Source organism: Anolis sagrei, chromosome 5 (assembly GCF_037176765.1).
Source record: "Anolis sagrei isolate rAnoSag1 chromosome 5, rAnoSag1.mat, whole genome shotgun sequence".
Lineage (NCBI taxonomy): Eukaryota > Metazoa > Chordata > Lepidosauria > Squamata > Dactyloidae > Anolis > Anolis sagrei.
In genome coordinates, this window is record NC_090025.1 from 5,312,723 (window position 1) to 5,325,606 (window position 12,884).

At 39.9% G+C, this 12,884-nt stretch overlaps 1 protein-coding gene across 2 annotated transcripts in view; it reads left to right on the top strand.

Annotated features, from left to right (window-relative positions):
* The first annotated feature begins 341 nt into the window (after positions 1 to 341).
* The window catches only part of LOC132775520 (uncharacterized), a 41,364-nt gene continuing 28,821 nt past the window's right edge, over positions 342 to 12,884 (top strand). The window contains exons 1-3 of one of the 2 annotated variants that reach the window (XM_067468506.1): positions 342 to 652; positions 8,588 to 8,796; positions 10,746 to 10,907. In XM_067468506.1, coding sequence (XP_067324607.1) covers positions 10,799 to 10,907 — 109 coding nt within the window. In that variant the 5' untranslated portion in view covers positions 342 to 652; positions 8,588 to 8,796; positions 10,746 to 10,798. Of the gene's footprint in view, positions 653 to 8,360; positions 8,797 to 10,745; positions 10,908 to 12,884 lie in introns of those variants that run through there. The other variant, XM_067468505.1, reaches the window with a different exon arrangement.

Genomic DNA, 12,884 nt, shown 5'->3' on the forward strand with positions numbered 1-12,884 from the left:
AGCCAAAGTTTGCTCATGCCTGCTATAAACTCACTGGAGGTCATGAATGTACTAATATAAATTCTGTTATAGAACTTCAATATGCTGATGACAATGTTGTCCGTGCACATTAAGAAGAAGACCTTGTACAGCAACCATAGCACATATCAAACTGGTTTTGGGCTCAATGTTTATGTTGCAGGGTTGATGGGCGAACTTGGACATTTTCCTTTTGGGGACAACACCTCCCAGAATCCCCAAATGTATCCTGCCCAAAATCTGCACCAACATGTCTTTGGACTGCAGACTCATCAAAATTTGCAGGTGTCCCATCCTGATTTGCATATCCCCGCCTCCTGATTTGCATAGCCCTGCCTTCAGTGCCCCTGTTATCTTTTGGGTTCCAGCTCTGCACTTCAGGAAATGAGAACCGAAAACTTCTGACTTCTTTCATTCTTTCTTCCTGTCGTTTTTGACACCGGAACTGTTGATCTTCGCCAGCAGTGAGGTCTCCATTTTTATGTTTTATTTTTGTTGCAGAATTTGCTTTCTTTTGTCAAGGTTTGGTTTTGCCATCTTTGCAGCAGATACCGACTTGGCATTTTCCTCTGACCAAACAAACTCAAGGTGCTGCTGCTAAAAACTTGCACGAAAGCTTTGCATCCCTCCAGAGGTAAATATTAAATGGTTCTTTTTCCGTCCGTGCTATTTGCCTAATTTCTCTTTTTAAAAGGCTTTTTCGAACTCGCTGCATCGTTGGCAGGATGTGGAGCAAAGGTTCAAAACACAACATTGTCTTCTTTCAAGAAACAGCATTGTTTCCCCCACTTTCATAAAAGTACCGGTTTGGAGGCTTTGCTGTTCCCAAAAACGTTGCTTTTGGGGGACTACACCTCCCAGTATCACTCTGCTGGCAGGGAGAGTTTGGGAACTGTAATCCAAAACATTGAAATAAATACACAATGTTTACTTTGTTTTAGGCAGCGTGGCTTTACAGCAGAGGTTCCCAACCTTTGCTCCGCTAGTTGTTTTGAACGTCAACTCCCAGAAATCCCGGCCAGCTTACCTGCTGTTAGGAATTGTGGGAGTTGAAGTCCAAAACACCTGGAGGATCAAAGGTTGGGAATACCAATTGCTAGACAGCAATTGGTATGCAAGGCTTGGCTTTCATTCTTGGAGCTTCTGAAAATGCAATCTTTGGTTAGTTTAGAGTTTCTAAAAACTCAAACTAGTTATTTTGGAGTTTTCAAAAGCTCAATGTCTAGTTATTTTGGAATTTCTCGAAGTGCACATTTTAGTTATCTTGGAATTTCTAGATGTGCAAAGTTTGGTTATTTTGGAGTTTTCAAAAGCTTAATGTCTAGTTATTTTGGAATTTCTAGAAGTGCAAATTTTAGTTATCTTGGAATTTCTAGATGTGCAAAGTTTGGTTATTTTGGAGTTTTCAAAAGCTCAATGTCTAGTTACTTTGGAATTTCTAGAAGTGCAAAGTTTGGTTATTTTGGAGTTTTCAAAAGCACAATGTCTAGTTACTTTGGAATTTCTAGAAGTGCAAATTTTAGTTATTTTGGAGTTTCTAGATGTGCAAAGTTTGGTTATTTTGCGACGTCTAGTTGTTTTGAAAGTTCTGAAAGTGCAAAGTAGGTTTCTTTTGGAGTTTTGGGAAGTGCAAAATCTGTTTTCCAGAAAATCCTTTCCAAAATCCTTTCCAGAAACTCAAAAAACAAAACAGACATTGCACTTTTAAAAACTCCAAAATAAACAGATTTCGCACTTTCAGGAAGTGCAAAATCTGTTTATTTTTGAGTTTTCAAAAGTGCAATGTCTGTTTTGTTTTGTTTTTTGAGTTTCTGGAAAGGCAAAGCCTGGAGACTTTGGGACACAGCGGACTCTCTTCTGATCCAAACCAGCATCAGCAAATTGTCATTTATTCTTGTACGAATTGGATTGGCAAGATGTGTTTCGTGAGGTGGGGATGATCATAACGTTTGCCTTCCTCTGAGGATGAGAGTGTGTGATGTATAAATACTCGAAACACACAACAACCTAGTATTTGTTGGTGGTCTCCCATCCAAATACTAACAAAGGCAGACCCTGCTTAGCATCCAAGATCAGAAGGCATCTGGTGCATTTGGGATATTAAGGTATTAGCACCTCTCTGTAGTCACTTCTCTGTAGACGAATTAGCATTTCCAAATGCAAAGGAGGATGTGAGTGTTGAAATGGGGAGGAAGCGGTGGGAATTGCTATAAATCCCTAAAGGCACCACTACTGAATCTGCCTTGCAAAGATAAGGAAAGGCTTACTAATTAGCCAGTGTTACCTGCCTCTAGGTAGGTAACGTTGACATAGGGTTGCTGTGAGTTTTCCAGGCAGTGTGGCCATGTTCCAGAAGCATTCTCTCCTGACATTTCGCCTGCATCTATGGCAGGCATCCTCAGAGGTTGTGACCTCCCAAACGTCTAGGACTGTGTGATGTATTTTCGAATGATGCGTGCAGATCCAAGTCAGGTGGCCTTTTGCAGTTGACAGATCGTGATTTTGTCAATGTTTATTGTTTCCAAATGCTGGCTGAGATCAATAATCCACACTTTTTTCCTTTTCCACAATTGTGATGTCTGGTGTATTGTCATGATGATGATGACGACAACCCTGCTTCCCTCTCTTTAATGCAATAGAACAACAACAACGCAAACATAATTTTTGTTCCTGGGTTATAAATGTCATTTTCTAATTGGTTCTATCATAAAAACATGGGGAAAGTTTATGAAACTGCAAAAACTTTGGGTTGTTGTAAGTTTTTTGGGCTGTATGACTACGTTCCAGAAGCATTCTCTCCTGACGTTTCGCCTGCATCTCCACCTCTGAGAATACCTGCCATAGAAGCAGGCGAAACGTCAGGAGAGAATGCTTCTGAAACATGGCCATATGGTCCGAAAAACTTACAACAACCCAGTGATTCTGGCCATGAAAGCATTCACAATGCAAAAACTTTGTTTTGATATCCTGCTAGAGCCAATTTTGTGATACTTTTCCAATGAACATCTCATAGAGTATCAACCAATTCAAGCTAGTTTGTGGCAGACACAAAAATGAAGTTTCTGGAGTGGAAGAACTATGTTCAAAGTAAGGGTCGCACAATCAAACAGGAGAGAACACTTTCAAACCAGGAAAAGAAAATGTATTGTCGAAGGCTTTCATGTCCGGAATCACTGGGTTGTTGTAGGTTATTTTGGGCTATATGGCCATGTTCTAGAGGCATTCTCTCCTGACGTTTCGCCTGCATCTGTGGCAAGCATCCTCAGAGGTTGTGCTTGCCATAGATGCAGGTGAAACGTCAGGAAAGAATGCCTCTAGAACAGTGTTTCTCAACCTTCCTACTGCCGCGACTCCTTAATACAGTTTCTCATGTTGTGGTGACCCCCAAACATAACATTCTTTTGCTAATTCATAACTGTAATTTTGCTCCTGTTATGAAACATAATTTGGGAGTTGTAGTTATTGGGATTTATGGTTCACTTACAATCAAAGAGCATTCTGAACTCCACCAATGATGGAATTGAGCCAAACTTGGCACACAGAACTCCCATGACCAACAGAAAATACTGGAAGGATTTGGTGTGCATTGACCTTGAGTTTGGGAGTTGTAGTTCACCTACAGAGAATGATGGATCTGGACCAAACTTGGCACGAATACTCAGTATGCTAAATGTGAACACTGGTGGAGTGTGGGGAAAATAGACCTTGACATTTAGGAGTCGTAGTTGCTGGGATTTATAGTTCATCTACAATCAAAAAGCATTCTGAACTCCACCAATGATAGAATTGGGCCAAACATCCCACACCGAACACCCATGACCAAAAGAAAATATTGTGTTTTCTGATGGTCTTTGGCAACCCCTCTGACACTCCCTCGCGACCCCCCCAGGGGTCCCGACCCCCAGGTTGAGAAACACTGATATTTTTGTTTGGTGCACAAAATCTATGTAAAAAGTAACCTTTTCAAGCTCCAAACGTACTGGTTTGGTAAGTGAATAATCTCTTTTGGAAAGGGTAGGGGCTGGACTAGATGACCTTCAGGGTTCCTCCTAAGTCTGCAATGCTTCTTTTTTCCTGACCTTTTGGCACTCCTATTCACCCCATCTTATCCATCTTCTCACACCAAAGCTTTCTCATGTGTTTCTGCTAGTTAGAGATAATCTTTTATTTGTTTTCAACGGCTGATAAAATCCTGAAAGGTTTCACCTGGCTTATTTTGGTAGTCCTTCTGTTGGCTCCATTGCCGCCTTCCTTAATTTGCAGCTGCATTCTTGCACAGCCTTCCTTGGGGTCCATTCCCCTATGACAGTGGTTGTCAACCTTCCCAATGCCGCGGCCCCTTCGTACAGGTCCTCATGTGGTGGTGACCCCCAACCATAACATTATTTTCGTTGCTACTTCATAACTGTAATTTTGCTCTTGTTATGAATCGTCATGTAAATATCTGAAATGCAGGATGTATTTTCATTCACTGGACAAAATTTGGCACAAGCATTCAATATGCCCAATTTTGAATACTGGTGGCATTGGGGAAAATGGACCTTGACATTTGGGAGTTGTAGTTGCTGGGATGTATAGTTCAAGCATTTTGAACTCCACCAGCAATGGAATTGAACCAAATTTGGCACACAGAACTTGGCACGAATATTCAATATGCCCAAATGTGAACACAGGTGGAGTTTGGGGAAAATGGACATTGACATTTGGGAGTTGTAGTTGCTGAGCACACAGAACTCCTATGACCAACAGAAAATACTGGAAGGGTTTGATGTGCATTGACCTTGAGTTTTGGAGTTGTAGTTCACCTATATCCAGAGAGCACTGTGGATTCAAACAATAATGGATCAGGACCAAACTTGGCACCAATACTCAATATGCCCAAAAGTGAACACAGGTGGAGTTTGGGGAAAATGGACCTTGACATTTGAGAATTGTAGTTGCTGGGATGTATAGTTCACCTACAATCAAAGAGCATTCTGAACTCCAGCAGTGATGGATTTGAACCAAATTTGGCACACAGAACTCCCATGACCAACCGAAAATACTGGAAGGGTTTGGTGGCATTGACCTTGAGTTTTGGAGTTGTAGTTCATCTACCTCCAGAGAGCATTGTGGACTCAAACAGTGATAGATCTGGCCCAGGCTTGAGCACTATGGATTCAAACAATAATAGATCAGGAACAAACTTTGCACAAATACTCAATATGCCCAAATGTGAACACTGGTGGAGTTTAGGGGAAACGGTCCTTGACATTTGGGAGTTGTAGTTGCTGGGATGTATAGTTCACCTACAATCAAAGAGCATTCTGAACTCCAGCAGTGATGGATTTGAACCAAATTTGGCACACAGAACTCCCATGACCAACCAAATATACTGGAAGGGTTTGACATGCATTGATCTTGACTTTTGGAATTGTAGTTCACCTACAACTAGAGAACATGGTGGACTCAAACAGTGATGGATCTGGCCCAGACTTGGTATGAATACTCAATATGCCCAAATGTGAACCCTGGTGGAGTTTGGGGGAAATGGACATTGACATTTGGGAGTTGTAGTTGCTGGGATGTATAGTTCACCTAGAACCAAAGAACATTCTGAACTCCATGAATGATGGAATTGAACCAAACGTGGCACACAGAACTCCCTTGACCAATAGAAAATACTGGAAAGGTTTGGTAGTATTGAGTTGGGGAGTTGTAGTTCATCTACATCCAGAGAGCACAGTGATGGATCTTGCCCAGATTTGGTATGAATACTCAATATGCCCAAATGTGAACACTGGTGTAGTTTGGGGAAAATAGACCTTGACATTTGGGAGTTGAAGTTGCTGGGATTTATAGTTCACCTACAATCAAAGAGCATTCTGAACTCCACCAATGATAGAATTGGCCCAAACTTCCCACACAGAACTCCCATGACCTACAGAAAATACTGTGTTTTCCGATTATTTTTGGCGACCCCTCTGACACCCCCTTGCAACCCCACCAGGGGTCCCGACCCCCAGGTTGAGAAACGTTGCCCTTTGAAGTCTGTAAGATACGTTTCTGGGTGAAAAAGACATAACAACAATAGCAACAATAATAATATATGGGAGTTGTAGTTTTACAAGGCTTTGAGTCTCCTTGTGGAGGGAAAAAATAAACATATGACTAATAATAATAATAATAATAATACCCATAATCATAATTATCTGTCTTTTCTCTCTTAAAGGAGATCCAAAGCAGTGAACAATGCTAAAAACAATACAACATGCATGAACAATGATAAAAACAATATAACTGAAAACCTAAAACACTAAGACTTTTGTTGCAGGGTGTTCACATCAATCACTTTAATATTTATTTGATTTCCATTATCTCATCTTCCTTCCGATACAGAGACTCAAGGTGGCTCTGCAATATTTGGTCACATTTTCCCTCTGTTAGTTTACTTTCGAAGGGGAAGTCCAGCCAGGCAAACCTACTTTTGCTGGAGTTTTAAGATTAGAGAGATTAGAGCGAAAGGTCAGGGAAAACAGCTAAAATTTTGGAAAGCACCCACTTTCTTTTTCCTTGAACAGGATAAGGGCACAGATTACTAATTTTGTTGGTAATCGCAATTGTGTTTTTGAAGGCTTCCATGGCCGAAATCATTAGGTTGCTGTAAGTTTTCTGGCTGTATGGCCATGTTCCAGCAGCATTCTTTCCTGACGCTTCGCCTGCATCTGTGGCTGGCATCCTCCACTTGCTTTAATGCCAACAGAACCTCTGAGGATGCCATTAGCCACAGATGCAGCCGAAACGTCAGGAGGGAATGCTGCTAAAACATGGCCATACAGTCCAAAAAACTCACAGCAACCCAGCAATATACATTCATCACAAGGTCTTTAGCTTGCTGCTGTTTTCCTGAACTACCATGGATCCATCCATCCTGCCAATACAGGTAGTAACCCAAAACCACAAGCATTTTGGAGAAGGGATACTCAGCCTGTATAGATAAATAGAAACTTTGCACCTTTCGTTGTTGGTGACTGTCATCTTGCATTATCACTTCAATTAAAATTGTCTTTGTATGAACTGATGTCTTAAACAAAACTTTGACCATGTCTCTCTCTTTTCTTTCTCCTTCTCTCTCTCTCTATTTTATCTCTCCTTTCTCTTTTTCTTTCCTATTCTTTAATTTTCATATTCCTTCTTTCTCTTATCTGTTTCTTTCATTTTCTCTTTCCTTTCTCTTTCTTTCTTGTTTTCTTTCTTTTTCTCTCCTTTCTTTTTCTCTTTTATTTCTCCTTTCTCTCATTTTCTTTCTTCACTTTACTTTCTCTTATTTTCTCTTTCCTTTTCCCTCTCTTTTATTTTATTTTTCTTTCTTTCTTATTTTCCTTCTTCTTTCTCTCTCTCCTTTTTCTCTTATTTTCTTCTTTCTCTCATTTTCTTACTCTTTCTTGTTTTCTTTTCTTTCTCTCCTTTGTTCTCTCTTATTTTCTTCTTTTCCTTCTTTCTCGTTCTCTTTCTCTTATTTTTTTCTTGCCCTCTTTCTCTTACTTCTCTTATTGTCTCTTTCTTTCTCTTTCTTATTTTCTTTCACCTCTCCCTCTCATATTTTTTTCTCGCTTATTTTTCCCTCCTCTTTTCTCTTATCTTCTTTTTTCTTGATTCTTTCTTTCTTTCTCGTTCACTTATTTTTCCTTCTCTTTCTTACTTTCTTTTTCTTTCTCTCTCTTATTGTCTCTTTTTTCTATTTTCTTTCACCACTCTCTCATATTTTCTTTCTATCACTTATTTTTCTCTCCTTTCTCTCTTATCTTCTTTTTCCTTTCTTTCCTTCTTTCTTTCTTTTTCCCTCTTATTTTTCTTTCCTTCTTTCCCTTTTTTCTTTTTCTCTTATTGTCTCTTCTTTCTCTTTCCTATTTTCTTCCACCACACTCTCTCATATTTTCTTTCTCTCTTATTTTTCCCTCATTGTTTCTCTCTTATTTTCTTTTTCTTTGCTTCTTTCTTTCTTTCTTTCTTTCTTTCTTTCTTTCTTTCTTTCTTTCTTTCTTTCTTGTTCTCTCTTATATTCCTTCCTTCTTTTTCTCTTATTTTCTTTTTCTTTCTCTTGTCTCTTTCTTTCTCTCTTTCCTATTTCCACACTCTCTCATTTTTTTCCTCTCATTTATTTTTCCCTGCTTCTTTCTCTCTTATCTTTTCTTTCTTTCTTTCTTTCTTTCTTTCTTTCTTTCTCGTTCTCTCTTTTTTCTTTTTTCTTTCTCTATTTCTCTCTTATTGTCCCTTTTTTCTATTTTCTTCCACCACTTTTCCCTCATCAATTCTCTCCTATTTTCTTTTTCCTTGCTTCTTTCTTTCTTTCTTTCTTTCTTTCTTTCTTTCTCGTTCTCTTATGTTCCTTCCTTCTTTTTCTCTTACTTATTTTCTTTTTCTTTCTCTTGTCTCTTTCTCTCTTTCCTGTTTTCTTCCACCACTCTCTCTCATATTTTCTTTCTCTCAGTTATTTTTGCCTCCTCCTTTCTCTCTTATCTTCTTTCTCCTTCTTTCTTTCATCTTCTCTTCCCTCCTCTCCTCCCTTCTCTCTCTTCTTAAATTGCAGCCATTCCTTCTGAGCCTTTTCCTTATCAAAGACTCCCGGGGCCGCATTCCTCCTTGGTGCCTTGGAACGGAGAAGCGCATCCTCCCACCTCCCAATAAATCTCCCTCCCAGCCTTTGACCTGAACGGTCAGTTGGTCAGTCAGCCAGCCAGCCGGACAAAATGCCCCAAGAAGCCGTAAAACAATAAAGGACAACAGCCGGATGCAGAGGTACCTGGGTTTTCTACACCAAAGACTTTTGAGGCTCTCTTTTTCTTTCCTTCCTTCCTTTTATCCTTTCTTTCTCTCTCTCTCTCTTTCTTTCTTTCTCTCTTTTTCTCTTTCCTTTTGCAAGGCACCCTCTTGAAAAACCCACTTTTATGCTTCATAGCCATATAAACTCAATGTTTACATCGGGTTCATCTATACGAGGCATGGGCAAACTTGGGCCCTCCAGGTGTTTTGGACTCCAACTCCCACAATTCCTAACAGCCTACCGGCTGTTAGGAATTGTGGGAGTTGGAGTCCAAAACACCTAGAGGGCCCAAGTTTGCCCATGCCTGATCTACATTATATAGTTAATGCAGTTTGACACTGGTTTAACTTCTATGGTGCAATGTTATGGAACCCTGGAAGCCGTAGTTTGCACTCTTTTGCAGAGAAGGCTAAAGACCTTGCAAAACTACAACTCCCAGGACTCCATAGCAGTTAAAGTAGCGTCAAACTTCATTAACTCTTCAGTGTAGATGTACTCATTCTCCAATTTCCATAGGTTAACTACTCACAATGACTGCTCAATGAGGATGATGAAATCATCTTGTAGCAGTGGGTTCCATAGGTTAACTATTTACAATGACTGCTCGATGATGATGAAATCATCTTGTAGCAGTGGGTTCCATAGGTTAACTACTCACAATGACTGCTCAATGAGGATGAAGTAATCTTGTAGCAGTGAGTTCCATAGGTTAACTACTTACAATGATTCTTCTCGATGATGATGAAATCATCCTGTAGCAGTGAGTTCCATAGGTTAACTACTCACAACGACTCTGCTCGATGATGAAATCATCTTGTAGCAGTGAGTACCATAGGTTAACTACTCACAACGACTCTGCTCGATGATGAAGTCATCTTGTAGCAGTGAGTTCCATAGGTTAACTACTCACAATGACTCTGCTCGATGGTGATGAAATCATCTTGTAGCAGTGAGTTCCATAGGTTAACTACTCACAATGACTCTGCTCGATGATGATGAAATCATCTTGTAGCAGTGAGTTCCATAGGTTAACTACTTACAATGATTCTGCTCGATGATGACAACATCATCTTGTAGCAGTGAGTTCCATAGGTTAACTACTCACAATGACTCTGCTCGATGAGGATGATGAAATCATCTTGTAGCAGTGAGTTCCATAGGTTAACTACTCACAATGACTCTGCTCGATGAGGATGAAATCATTTTGTAGCATTGAATTCCATAGGTTAACTATTTACAATGACTGCTCGATGAGGATGAAATCATCTTGTAGCAGTGAGTTCCATAGGTTAACTACTCACAATGACTGCTCAATTAGGATGAAATCATCTTGTAGCAGTGAGTTCCATAGGTTAACTACTCACAATGACTGCTCGATTAGGATGAAATCATCTTGTAGCTGTGAGTTCCATAGGTTAACTACTTACAATGGTTCAGTCCTATTATTATTATTGTTGTTGTTATTATTATTGTTGTTGTTATTGTTACTGGAGTATAGTATTAGTTAGTCCCAATTTTAGTAGTAACTCACAAGCAACCAGAAACTATATCCAGCATCTACCAATTTGATTGGTTAACAGAGTCAACTGTACTCTCAAGCAACCGGAAACTACATTTATGTTGCATCTCCCAATCCTGATTGGTTAACAGAGTCAACTGTACTCAGTTGATAGAATAGAGTTGGAAGGGACCCCTAAGGGTCATCCAGTCCAACCCCTTTGTGCCAGCCAGGAAAACACAATCAAAACCTTCCCAACAGATGGCCACCCAGTGTCTTCATAGAAACCTCCATGTGGCCTTTTGGGTTCCTGGGTTTCTACTGATTTCATGTACTGACCAATTATGGTGCAAATTAAAAAAATGTGTTTACTTGCCCTCCTTTTCTTCCTCTTTCTTTCTTTCTTTCTTTCTTTCTTTTCTGCAGGAGGAGGAGGCGGAGGAGGAGGAGAGCTCTGGTGGGACTGGGCTGGCTGCACCATGGGCTTTGGCGTTGCAACGCTCCCTTTGGGAGACATCCACGACTTCTCTTCGGAGGAAGCCCAGCAGCTGCTTTCCAACAAGTTCGTGGTGATTATAGGGGACTCCAGTGAGTAGCTCAGTTACAGACATTTCCTTTATGCCACATTTCCCCGGAAATAAGACCTAACGGGAAAATAAGCCCTACCCTAAAAGTGGAGTGTGTCACATTTCCAATATATTTTTTATTGTCCCTATATTATTATTATTATTATTATTATTATTATGAATTCATCTTGTAGCAGTGAGTTCCATAGGTTAACTCCTCACAATGACTCTGCTCAATGATGATGAAATCATCTTGTAACAGTGAGTTCCCTAGGTTAACTACTCACTGCTATGAAATTGTCTTGTAGCAGTGAGTTCCCTAGGTTGGCTACTCACAATGGCTCAGTCCTGTTATTATTATTATTATTATTATCATTATCATTATCATTATTATTATTATTATTAAATCACCTAATAGTAGTGAGTTCCATAGGTTAACTGCTCATAATGGCACAGTCCTATTATTATTAAATCAACTCATAGCAGTGAGTTCCATAGGTTAACTACTCACAACGGCTGTCCTATTATTATTACTATGAAATTATGTTGTAACTGAGTTTCCTAAGTTGACTACTCACAATGGCTCAGTCCCATTATTATTATTATTATTATTATTATGAAATAATCTTGTAGCAGTGAGTTCCCTAGGTTAACTACTTACAATGGTTCAGTCTTACTATTATTATTATTATTACTACTACTACTACTACTACTACTATTAAATCACCTTGTTACAGTGAGTTCCCTAGGTTGACTACTCACCATGGCTCACTCCTATTATTATTATTATTATTATTATTATTATTATTAAATCACCTTGTACCAGTGAGTTCCATAGGTTAACTACTCACAGCGGCTGTCTTATTATTATAACTATGAAATCATCTTGTAGCAGTGAGTTCCCTAGGTTGACTACTTACAATGGGTCACTTTATTATTATTATTATTATTATTATTATTATTATTAAATCATCTTGTAGCAGTGAGTTCCATAGGTTAACTACTCACAATGTCTGTCCTATTATTATAACTATGAAATTATCTTGTAGCAGTGAGTTCCCAAGGTTGACTACACACAATGACTCAGTCCTGTTATTATTCTTATTATTATTATTATTATGAAATCACCTTGTAGCAGTGAGTTCCATAGGTTAACTAATCACAATGTCTGTCCTATTATTATAACTATGAAAGTATCTTGTAGCAGTGAGTTCCCTAGGTTGACTACTCACAATGACTCAGTCCTATTATTATTATTATTATTATTATTATTATTATTAAATCACCTTATAGCAGTGAGTTCCATAGGTTAACTACTCCCAATGGCTGTCCTATCATTATTATTATGAAATTATGTTGTAACTTGAGTTCTTCCTCGTGTAGTCTGTGAAATGCGCACTAATGGGTTTCTGTGCGCATGCGCAGAGATTTCGGAACATTCTAGATGCAAAGATTTTAGGCGGGAGTCCCGCCCACCCTCCCAATGGTATAAGAGGCAGTAGGCGGAGTTCCGCTTCAGTTCTTCTTTCCGCGCGACAGCAGAAGCATTTCGGACTCTCCTCTCTGTTTTACTTACCTGTTATTGACTCGGACTTCTCTCGACGATCCTCCATTCTCCTACCCTCGACTTCGGACTGATCACGGACAGGCTAGCTATGTCGGCTTTATCTTTTAAAAAGTGCTCGGCTTGTGGAGTTAATCTCCCAGAAGCCGATAGACACAATAAGTGTCTTTTGTGCCTTGGGGAAGCCCATAATCGCTCTGCATGTGAGATCTGCAGAGCATTTACATCTCGGGCTCAGAAGAGCAGAGACTCCCGTCTTAAAGCTCTTTTATATGAGCAGGCACTGGCCCCTGATGAGACTCGCCAAGCCGCGCATAGTCTCTCTCAGCAGCCCTCTCCCTCCCCCCTCTCCGGGGAACGGCCGGGCTCCTCCACTCAGCTGGAAGAAAACCCTGCGGCCGGGACTCCTCCCCCTGGGGACGAGCCGCCGCCGAA